The sequence below is a fragment of the Pinus tabuliformis genome, chromosome 3_2 (assembly GCF_031772625.1).
Source record: "Pinus tabuliformis cultivar Carrire ecotype Pingquan chromosome 3_2, CPIR1, whole genome shotgun sequence".
NCBI lineage: Eukaryota > Viridiplantae > Streptophyta > Pinopsida > Pinales > Pinaceae > Pinus > Pinus tabuliformis.
In genome coordinates, this window is record NC_142302.1 from 585,278,999 (window position 1) to 585,291,261 (window position 12,263).

General features: G+C 35.1%; 1 protein-coding gene across 2 annotated transcripts; it reads right to left on the reverse strand.

Moving 5' to 3' along the window:
• Positions 1 to 5,751: 5,751 nt before the first annotated feature.
• On the reverse strand, positions 5,752 to 8,108 carry LOC149181917 (ribonucleoside-diphosphate reductase small chain-like). 2 transcript variants are annotated; one of them, XM_089418438.1, is made up of 10 exons: positions 7,943 to 8,108; positions 7,699 to 7,826; positions 7,457 to 7,617; positions 7,293 to 7,341; positions 7,057 to 7,183; positions 6,873 to 6,938; positions 6,654 to 6,770; positions 6,379 to 6,541; positions 6,203 to 6,273; positions 5,752 to 6,103 (listed from the first exon to the last, which is right to left on the reverse strand). In XM_089418438.1, exons 2-10 carry the CDS (start codon positions 7,817 to 7,819, stop codon positions 5,989 to 5,991), a joined length of 990 nt encoding a protein of 329 aa, XP_089274564.1. In that variant the 5' UTR covers positions 7,820 to 7,826; positions 7,943 to 8,108; the 3' UTR covers positions 5,752 to 5,988. The 2 variants fall into 2 exon arrangements, with proteins under 2 accessions (XP_089274564.1, XP_089274563.1); XM_089418437.1 differs by having other exon boundaries at positions 7,699 to 7,840; positions 7,943 to 8,098.
• Positions 8,109 to 12,263: the final 4,155 nt, after the last annotated feature.

The following is a 12,263-nucleotide window of genomic DNA, read 5'->3' on the forward strand; positions in this document are numbered from 1 at the left end:
GTCCACATCCTTACCCTCCATAAGTCATAATTTGTTCCATCAAATAATGGAGCTTTTCTTTTAAAATAACCTTCATGGTTGGCCATGGTCCCTCTAAGATATTTCTTTCAAAGGTTAGACTACTTCTAAAGGAACCTGCTATGATACCAATTGTTGGATTCACACTTATACTGGAGAGGGTTTGTTGTGGGTGAATTAGTATAATCTAATTTCTTACTTATTTAAACATCCATGAAACATAACCAAACAATCTAACAGATGGAACACAAGATATAAATGAATTCTTATTTATAAAATGTATTTGTAGACACCAACCTATAGGATCCACTAACCCCCTCTACTGCAAATATTTTTAAGCACCAACCTATTTCATTGAGTTTGCTTGTTACTTCTATCTTCACCAAGTCTATTACCATGTACGCGTGTTGTGTTTGTCTTCACTAGGTCTACTTACTACTTCTACCTTCACCAGGTATGGTTCTCCCAAAACTGGTTGATTTTAGTTTCTTCCCCAAAACAAACTTGTACAATATGCCATGTATTTAATTTTGAAATTTGGATTTTGAAATTTTTATATGAGGCACTTCTATATGTCTCCTTGGATCTCTAATTTTTTTACAATTATAAAATTCCCAAAAAGTAAGTTATATCAAAAATGTCAAACTAACTTGTTTAAAGTTGATTTCAAACTTAGATTAATTAACCTTAACTTTCACGAAGCATATCTCTGAAATTATAGCGAATCAAAGTCAAAAATTTCTACCACTTGTACCTCTCTCTCTCTCTCTCTCTCTCTCTTGTATATTTTACAATCTGAAACATATTAAAAAAATATAGCAAAAATTCCAAGATGACCTATTTATAGCATATTTCAAGAGTATTCAAGAACCCTAAATTCCTCAAAGTGTATCTCTGAAACTACAATGAACCAAATTTTTAAGCTTCTACCATAGGTAAATGAATATCTTCCCTTCGTCTCCTCCAAATTCACAATCTAAGATATTGCAAAAGAAAAGTTATAGTGAAAATTCCAAGCTGACATGTTTGAAGCAAATTTAAGGAGAATTTGGGGACCCTGACTTCCTCACATCATATCTCTGAAAGTGCAATGAAACAAATTCTAAAATTTCTACCACGTGTATACAAATATCTCCCCTCTATCTCCTCCAACTTTCAATAATTTAAACATCCCAAGATAAAAGTTATAGCAAAATTTCCAAGATCATTTGTTCACTATACAAATTACATTTTTGCTCCACCTTTAAAACCCCAAGAATATTCCCCAACTTCTGTTGTGCACCTCAAATATATTCTTTCTTGGGTAGTCTTGAAATGTGCTCATTTATCCTTTATTTATAGTGCTTATATATTAACCTTTGTGGCTGACTTGTAAATTAACTAGTTGGGTTGACCTGTACTTTATGGTTGCACTGACCTAACAAGATCTTTCATATCTTCTCATTCCTTTGGAGTTCGAGGGAGTGCCATATACCATTGGAAAGGTCTCATAATAAGATATTCAACCATATATCTTATGCTCTAGAGTTAAAGAAAAAAAAACAAAAAACAAAAACAAAACAAAAAAAACAAAAAAAAAACAAAAAACAAAAAACAAAAAACAAAAAATCAAAGAGCATCAAAAAAATGGGAATCTAAGCAATGTTTCTAACAATCTTCCTCTTGCAATGTTTATCTTAGACCTTTGTAATCTCTCCCTTTCTTTGACATCAATGACAACAATATTGATCTTGCAATCATTATCTTGGACATATGTAATCTCCCTTTGTTATTGACATTAATGACAACAATATGTCCAATAACATGCTAACTATGCAACAAAACAAGTGAAATCTTCCTCATTTGTGAAAGTAATCATTAGTTTAATTGAAGGTCCTCTTCCTTTAATGCCTTTCTCCCTAGTGTTGGCATGAATCTCACTCTTATCAAAGATGATTGTACTTATCCCATCTTATCATAACTAAGTGAGCTCTCTCTCGCCCACCTCTTACATGGTTATACTTACTCCCATGCTTCAATAATTAGTTGAAATGACTCTTTGACCAACCACACACGTGCATTCAATGATTGGTCTGTAATAAGTCAAATGGGGATTATATAGTAATGACAAATACCTTAGGAAAATGACATGGGATTATAGGCATGTGGAATTTTCCCCTTTGATCCCTTTTCAACCCTCTCTCTTGTGGGATCATCACCCCCTACAACTCTATTTATGTTAATCTTATAGTCAATTATGTATTTCATGTTATTATTTTAAAAAGTACAAAGTTTACATATTACATCATGGAGCCCTTGACCATTCATAATATATACAATTTTACATTGTTAATTTGAGGATCAAAACTAGGGTGTTACATGAATGTATATATGTTTCCATGGATAGCATTCATGTTATGTTTAATGGTTTCCCATGTATCAAATTTCCTTTTTAGAATTATTATGGTGTAGCTAGAGAAATTATCATTCTACTATCTCAACCAACAACGAAAAACATTTGTTCCTCTACATTTAGCATGATTTCTATTTAACATTCATTTCAAAAAATAGTTATGTTAGTGTTTGTAAAAACCATCCACCTTAACCCCAAGGTTTAGCTTAATTGCTTTTGACCATTCATCAAAAGCATGTTGTTAATGAAAAATTCAAGTTCAAGTCCCATGTGATTTCCAACTAGAAGGTTGGTAGTCAATCTACCTTCTATTTGAAATTCTAGGGAAGAAGGATGAATGCTTCATAAAGTAACAATTATTGATCTTCAAATCATTAATAACTTCTATGCTAACCAAATGTAAATTTATTCTTTGGAAAAATAAAACACTATTAAAAATAAGCTTCATACATAAAGGAATTAAAAAAATAAGTCCCATATTTTCACAAACCATGCCCTTTGAAAACGAGGGTAAAGGCTTTGCTACTCCCAACCCCCCACCCTTGAAAACAAGAATACCAACAACACATCAAGTTTTTTATATGAAGGAAAAGTTCTCCAAAACTCTCCAACTAAAAGATGTCTTGGCAAAGGATTCTACAATAATATTAAATCTGAGGTTGTCAAGATGTTCTATAGCTTTTAGAAACCCTAATACAAATTCTATGGATCTATCTCATTCAAGGATGCACTTAAAGGAAATTGCCACTCTAGTCGATGACATCCAAAATATGCTAAGACCTTACATTGTCAAGCAAATGGACAAGGTGCTAGCTATAGACATAAAAAAACCTAGATGTAAAATCATACTTTGTTGATCTACAAACTAAGGCATTACCATCTACCTTCAAGGGAACTTCTTTGTGGCAATAAGTTCAATAAAGAGATTCCAATTGATGTACATTAAATTAACAAAGGTTGAAGGAAACTCCAACACCAAAGCAAATTTTACTTTGGAAGAGGTTGAGACCAATGAAAAACCACTAAAGAAAAAGACCAAAAAAGTCTAGGGGGTAGGAACAACAAGACAATGATGATGAAACTAAGCTACAAGAAGTTGATGAAGCAAGATCACCATTTGCTAGATAAATTATCACACTTTGAAATCCTTTAATGTTATATAAGTATATGTTGTTATTAAGAGTTTTTTGTAAAGATTATACCGAGCATTTATTTAAAATAGTTAGTAAAATTTGCAAAGATTATGACCAGATTTTCAATTTAATACCAAATTCCTACTAATTCTTTTGATTTATATATATCTATATAAATAATCCAACCAAATTCATAAAATAAAATGTGATATTATTACATATAAATTTGAAATAGGTTAACATAGTTAACATATATTATTTTATATAAATTTGAAATGTGTTAAGATAGTTAATATACACCTTGCATTGAATATAGATAAGCATTTCTTCATGTATATGTGGTAAGTTCACTTAATCTAAGAAACGGGAAGATAGGACATAATGTTTAAAGTTTATTTCAGCAATTGTGAAGGCATATTTATTATGAGACAAATATATTTATATTTAATATTTTGTAATGTATTTCAACTAAATTGACGGGCATAGTTCATGAAAGCATCATGAAAATACAAGCAAATTCTTGGTTGAGGAACCTTAAGCTAGGAAAGTGGGCAGTTTTCATGGATCTCATAAATCACATGCAATATGTAGTGCTATATAGGTCAACAAGGAAAGGGGAGGATCATTTCACTGGGTGTATATATATTAAAATTATGATTTTGAATTTATTTTTATCATAAATAAAACACAGTTAATTTTTAGGGTTTAAAAAGAAAAAGTTAATTAGAAGGTATATTTTATAGTCAGGTTTCAAGAAAATCCCATAAAATAGTTTAATTAGAAGGTATATTTTATAACCAACCTAGTTTCAAGGAAAAAGTTTAAAAATGAATATTAGAACGTTGAAGGTGGGCATTTTTATTCAAATCACCCTAATACTATATATATAGAGTTTTGGAAAGTATTGAATTATTTTTCTGAATTAGAAAGTTGAAGGTGGGCATTTTTATTCAAATCACCCTAATACTATATATATATAGAGTTTTGGAAAGTATTGAATTATTTTTTTGATTTTCTGAGAGAAGTTTTAATTTGGTATATGATGGTGTTCTCACTTGAGGTTGAATTTATTATTGAGTAATATGAATGTGTTTACTTCACAGTATATACTTTGGTGACTCAAGTAGTTGTATTCTTGGCTATTGGATACACTATTGGTGAATTCCTGGTATATCCCATGGCTATTGGATACACTATTGGTGAATTCCTGGTATATCCCATGGCTATTGGATACATTATTGGTGAATTCCCATTAATATTTGTTATATATACTAATATTACAGTGATAGTGACTACATTTCATCATTACCAAAGAAGATTATTAGAAAGTAAAGTCATTTCTCTTCAGCAAAGCAAGCTCCTCCATCCATACCTCAACCCATTCAACCTAAAAAGGGCTCTGGTACTCTGTTAATTCAACTACCTAAATTCGTATTTCAACAATTTTTTCTTTGGTCAACACACCTGGTTCCATTAATCATATAAATTATTAAGTCGGTTGTTTCTTCTAAGCCAACACTCCATTGCCTCATAGCAATATATCAAGGGCACTGGTCTTTATTTCTCAAAACTCTGTTCTGCTGATGCCAAATGATGCCAAATCCCACATATAGCAGACAAGTGTTGAGTAATTTCATGTGCATTTAATGATAGAACTCATGAATCTTATTTCTGATATACATTGTTCGAGGCTCCAAGTCGTGATTGTTAAATTGCTAATTTAGTTTGCTTATAGACTGTTTGGAGAAATGCCAATATGAATTGGCTTATATAAACATCATTCACTGGTATTCGTTGCATTATGATCAGAGACCTATGACTACTTACCAAAGAGTATGTTTAATGGCCTTAAGTCATAATATATCATTATAGGGTATTTATTCAAGGTCCTTGGCGCCAAATCCTGATATTAGGGTTCAATTCCAGGCTACATACAAAGAAGAAGTGGGTAGCTTATAAATTTTCAAATGGCTCAAGAATTGAATGCTAGGGCATTTTGTTTATTATCTTACTAGCAAACAATTTGCTGTTTGTTGTGCATAGATCCTGAAATAATTGCCTCAGATGTATTAACGATCATGAAAATTGACATCCTGTATGCTAGGGCAATTTGTTTATTATCTTACTAGTAAACAATTTTCTGTTTGTCGTACATAGATCCTGAAATAATTGGCTCAAATGTATTAACAAACATTAAAAAAAAGGAAATTTAATTTTGAAACCCCAAATGCATTCATTCTCATTAAAAAACCTTTTGTACAAGCACAAAGGGCCACCCTTAACCTAAAGGAATAGCCCAATCTAATTAATCAAAACAATGGAAGAGATAGGATTGATTTTGAAACTTCAAACGCCATCAAAACTTTACTCAATGAAAATCTCTGTACAAGCACAATGGGCCACCATCCTTTCCCTCCCAAGATGGGGAAGCTAATTAATCAAATTTCAAAAATCTGCATCCAATTTAAATATATGGTTTCCCTCCATGTTGCCCAAACCAGACATAACAGAGGCCTTTTGGTATTCTCCAACTCTTTTTTCAAAGAAATTTGTTTTCCCTCTGCACATTCATTGAAAAGAAACCCAATTAAAATTACAAATTTCTAAGTAAATACAAACACATAGGAAATGTAATCAACAATAAAAACCAAATACTTACTGAAGAGAGATCAGCTCCATCCAGTCAAATGGATTCTGTGCATTATACACTTTGCTATACCCCAATGCAACCTGAATTGCCAACAGAGAGATTGCCCAATTAAATTGGTAAAACATTACATCATGTGCATGTACGATACAAAGCCCTACTTATTCCTGACAATAACAAATGCATACCAGAAGCCTGTCAGCAACAAAGTCAATGTACTGACTCATGAGTATAGCATTCATCCCAACAAGATCACATGGGAGAGCATCACAAACAAACTCCCGTTCAATCTCAACAGCATCATAAACTATCTCCTTAACTCTCTTTTCACTGAGTTTATGATTTAGCAAGCTGCAAAACAAGCTAAATCTCAATATAAACATTTAAGAACAAAAAGATAACAAATCAAATTTGAAATTATCAATCAAATCTAAATACTCAGGCCCCAACCAAATCAGCAAACCTGTAGAGCAAGCAAGCAAAATCGCAGTGAAGGCCTTCGTCCCTTGAAATGAGCTCATTTGAAAAAGTTAGGCCCGGCATTAGACCCCTTTTCTTCAGCCAGAAGATCGAACAAAAGCTGCAGAGTAAACATCCACGGAAAGAAATAAACAAAACGGAATATAGAATATAAGCAGAGCAGAAAGGAGGAACTAATAATAGAAGGGACGAATGAGCACACCTGCCAGAGAAAAATATACCCTCCACACAAGCAAATGCAAGAACCCTTTCCGCAAAACTATCAGAGCTGCATAATATTTATAGGCCGTTACAAACAATACATATGAAGCTGTCCAATAAAAAAGTAAGGGCTAAAACATGAACATGTAGATCTTATTTTAAATTGTTAAAACAATGCTTGCTACCTATCAATCCAGCGAAGAGTCCATTCTGCTTTCTTAGCAACACAGGGAACAGTCTCAATAGCACGAAACAAATGATCCTTCTCTTTAGAGTCCTTGATGTAAGTCTCTAACAAAAGACTGTACATTTCTGTACATAATTCAACAAAATAGAGTCATCATAAGACCATATGAAGCAAGAAAACGCACTAATCAATTTAAGTTATAGAATACCAGCAGATCAAGAACAAGAAGAAGACCTGAATGAATATTTTCAATTGCAATCTGGAACCCATAAAATGCACGTGCCTGCAAGCCATAACAAAACATTTTAAGACATCAAATGTCTGAATCCATGCCCTGCAAGATTGGAGCCAATAATAAAGAAAACAAACGAAAAATATCCTAAATGCTGAACAGGCACCTCAGGAACTTGAACTTCTTTCATGAAGCGACCAGCCAAATTCTCCAAAACTATCCCATCAGAAGCAGCAAAGAAAGCCAAAACATGACTGATGAAATGCTTTTCACCAGAGCCCAATCTTTCCCAGTGAGGAAGATCTTGTGACAGATCAACTTCCTCAGCTGCAAAAACCGCACCAAACCCTCAATATATATACACACATTCAAACAAACATGTTGCATTCATCCTTTATATATCCTTACCAGTCCAAAAACTAGCCTCTGCCTTCTTATACATTTCCCATATCTGAGGATACTTGATCGGAAACATACAAAACCTCTGTGGGTTTTCTACCAAAAGGGGTTCTTCGGCAATAACCACCATTGTTGATCTGAAATGGAAAGACTGATAAACAATAATTCAGTAAAGAAGCGCATATTTTATGTACTGGGACTGCAACACTTTCCCTCTGAGATTCAATGAAGGCTGCAAGGGATCGAATCTTACCTTGTTTCTGCGAAAATGGAGAGATAGCCAAGTGCCCAGATGCGCTAACTGGACCGAGACCTAATAGAGGATGAACTGAATTGGTGCAGAAGCTTGTTACATTTGGTTCTATATATTCACTGGGCACTCTGACCGGTGGGCTCTCTCTGTTTGAATCGGAGGGCTGTGAGTAGATGAAATTCAAATTTGAAATTCAAGAATATGGCGCCCAATGCCGGGTCTTTCGCCCGCTCGGAATGGTTGGTTTGGAGTTGAAATGTGGCGGGAGCTTCCAGAGCAAGACATCACAAGAACCATGTGCGGGTTGTTTTGAAAAATGGATTTCAAATTTCGTTTGGAAGCCGCTGTCTCTCTCATATGATCACGGCCTTTTTAGAGGTCTCTCATACAAATTTTACCATTATAAATTTAATTTGAGGATTTCTTTGAATGGTTTCAACTATTTTGTTTTTTTTTTGTTTTTTTTTACCATTATAAATTTAATTTGAGGATTCTTTGGAATTGTGTAACTCTTTTATGTTTTTAGATTCATTCTAATTATAATTTGACCAATTCTAATGTATTTAGAGGTTAAAAAATAAAAATTTAGATTATTTATTTCATAAATGTTATTGAGATCGCTTTTATTTTACTTCTCGATATACCATTATAAATATAATTTCATGTGTTATTTAATTGTTTTATGTTTTGTTATTAATTTTGATTGTATTTTAAGTAATTATGTTGATAGGCGTATTTATTTTGGAATAGAGTATTTAGAATTTTAATTTATTCGCATGTTTATTTTGGAATAAGGTTTCTTGAATTGTAATTTAATTATCAATAATTATTAAGTATGTAGTCTAATTAATATACAAAATGGCTTATTTACTAAAAAAAATTGGTCAATTTTATCCAAAATAAGAATTATAAGTTTAAATTGTTTAATCTACAAATTTCTAGTCTCTGTGGGTTTTTTAGGGAGTTGAATTCACTTATGCTTTCAAAAGTGCATTTTAAATAACAAGAAATCACAATCTTGCTCGAACTTGTATTTGGTGAATTCTGACTAGAAAAGTCATTTTGTTTATTAGTTAGACTAGTCTATTATTAAGTGGATGGTCATCCCTTGTGACTTTAACCCCCACATCATCCTCTAAAAACTCAAAGCAGTGTGACATAGTATATAACCTTCGATCATGCTTAATCTTGCATCATCCTGAAGGATTGTCGAAGGGTTTGAGAAAGTTGTGCATCACTTTAGGGGAAAGTAGAGGTAGGGGTGGGAAATCAAATTTCACAAAAGCAAAAAAGTTGGCTCGAGAGGACTTAGCAGCTGGCAAATAGCAAACCATCAAAGGGGCACTTAGAGCAGTGAAAGCCCTATGGGGGGTTATAAAATGACATTGTTATCTCTAAATTGTGGAGGGTTGGCACGCCCCTCCAAAAGACATGCTTTGAATAGGCCAATTGACAACGATTCCCTAGACCTAATTTTCCTGCAAGAAATGCTAGGAGATGGTGACTTAATGTCTAGATGTCTAGAAGTTGTTTTGAGTAGAGAGTCCTTCATAGGGTTAGATGCAAAAGGAAGGTCAAGGGGGGTAGTGGTGGGATGGAATGAGAGGTTTATTCAAGTGAAGAACTCTTGAAATGTGAAGCATGTCCATGGGTCAGAGGTTTTTTCTACAAAACTTGGCTCTTTTATCTCTATCCTTGACATATACGCCCCCACCCCCCCCCCCTTAAATCGAAAGGAGTATTAGGACAAGCTATTCAGCAATTCACTCATAAATTCCAACCACTTTTTTTTAAGGGGGACCTGAACTTCTCTCTGGGTGAAGCTGGGTCTTGGGGCCCAAAGGCAAGGCTAGATCTACTTGTTGAATACTTTCTGAATAAAATTGATAGAATCCTACATGTGGATGTGGACCCTGTTGAAATTGCCCCCACCTAGATAAATCGTTGCATTGGAGAAGACAAAGTTGCGAAGAGAATTGACAAATTTCTTATTTTTGAAGGCCTGCTGGATAGTTTCCATCTCATTAAATAGTGGGTATGGTCGGGAGGTGACTTTGATCACTCCCCAATCTTTTTGGAGATAAAGGGAGCTTTTAAGAAGTCAACCAACCCTTTCAAAATGAATGACAATTGGTTTAAATAAGAAGAAGAAGAATACATAAACTTTGTCAAATTTCATTGGATTGCCTTCAAACCCCATGAAGATGCTTTTGTTGTTGACTAGTTTGAAGCCAACCTAAAATTCATAAAACAAAAATTGAAGGACTGGGCCAAGAAAAATAAATTAGAATCGAATCAAGAATTGGCAGGTGATGCAGGAGCATCCAGCACCCTTAGTCAAAGGGAGGAATCCAAAGTTGAGTGAAGAGGAAGACGTGGACCAGGGGAGCAAAATAGGGAACATCTGTTTTAAAACAGATTTAAAGATAGATTTAAAGATGGAATGGATAAAGTCTCGAGGGGACTTATCAATGTAATCTGTCATGTGTTATATGCATGCATGCATAGAGTGCTTTAAGGGCTCTTGGCTAGAGGATTGATCGGATCCTTCCGTGATCCGATCCAACAATGTTCCTTATATATATGAACCTGTGTGTTCAAGTGTGAAGTAGATAGGGGAGAAAGCAGCAAATAGACAAGATGTAGTCGATTGGAGGTTTTGTTCTAAGGCTGAAATGCCTTAGAATTGTAACCATGCTCTGTATATAATATATGTGTGTTCAAGTGTTGATTGTGCGTTGTCTGTGTTTTATATATCTATGCATTAATGGTTTTCCAACTTTATTTCATATGTGTGGGCGTGAATGGTTTCAATCCCAGTTATGAATGCGTGATGATTGACCCTCGATCACGAGAAGGATCGATTATGCATGTTTGATAAACTATGGCAGAACTAGTTTTAAACACATAAATCCATCAAGCGACAGATGAATGCAAGGAAGACCAAAGATAAGGAAGGAAAAGCGAGAACACACAAGAGCCGTTGGATCGAATGATCAACGGTCCAGATCAACCTTTATTGCATCGACGAAGCCTCTCGAGTATTATCAAAACTAGCTAATGAGAAGTGGCGATATCGGAATGCGATTTAAATCGCAATCGTCGGGTCAAGGCTCCAGATCGACGGTTTATATGCGATCAACAATCGCATATCGGGAAGGCACAAAGAGCAAGGAAGTCCGAAACCCCGATAAGCTCAAACCCGAAACGTTATAGAGAAGAGCGGAAAGGGTTGTCGGGTCCGCAAGGATGATCGCATCGCAAACCCGAAGCAGAAGGAACTAAGTATAGGTGCATTAGAGGTTGCGATAGCGATTTGCGAGAGAACGTGTTATCGCAGCGGAGGAAGGAGTGTTTGAAAGCCGGATTATAAACCGTCGATAGTGTTATTTGCGGTTAACGCAAAGTCTTTAGAATAGAGCGCCAATAGTGTAATTCCTTTGGAGTTACACCAAGATTATTTGAAAGCCGCGACAGTGTTAAAGCGCGATAGTGTATTTTGTTCCTTTGAAACAAAATCCCCACCGGTTGTGTATTTTGCGTTGGAAACGTTGTTTCCTCATTTTTAAAGCGCCGATAGTATGAACGCGGGTTTATTATCATTTGAAGTCCAGCATGTACGCTTGGAGCGGGGTTTCTTTGTAAATCCAGTGTTCCCGTGTTTTCTGATAGTTGTGTGGCCGCGGGGGTTTAAGGCTCGAACTCATGTTTTAAAGACCGATAGTGTATAGCTCCGATGAATCATAAGTCCACGGTATAAAGGCTCAAAGCCTAAGTGCGCTTCTAATAGGCATTGTGGGCCATAACCCACAGGCCTCAAAAATGATTATTTAAAGGGAAAGGGATTTTGACTAACCCCCAAAATCTCATTCCCATCATTTGGTATCAGAGCAGGGAAAGTTTTCCTGCGAGAAGAAGGATTCCAGAGAGAAAGAAGAAGAAGCAGGAGGTACAATTGTTTAAAGCTGAAGAGTTATGGTCTTACTGTCGCACAGAGAACGATAGCAGAAGGTGAGAATATTGCAGCAATAGCCTAAGAGCAAGGAGTGCTCAAGAGAAGCTGAGAACAACTTCCAACTGCGGTTGGGTAGAAGTTGTTGAGGCAGCTCCACAGTTGTGATTGTGGGTAGAGTTGTCTTAGAGATAACAATTCCAACAAAAGAAGTGTTGGGTAGAATTGTTAGTCAGCAAGAGGTTCCAGAGAAGAGAACCTGAAGGATGCCAAAAGATCGAGTGAGGAGGGCTTGGTGAGGTATCATGTAGCAGAGGAAGACTGTTACTGTAGAGGTTTGGTTGTAGCTCACAAAAGACCATGAAGGCA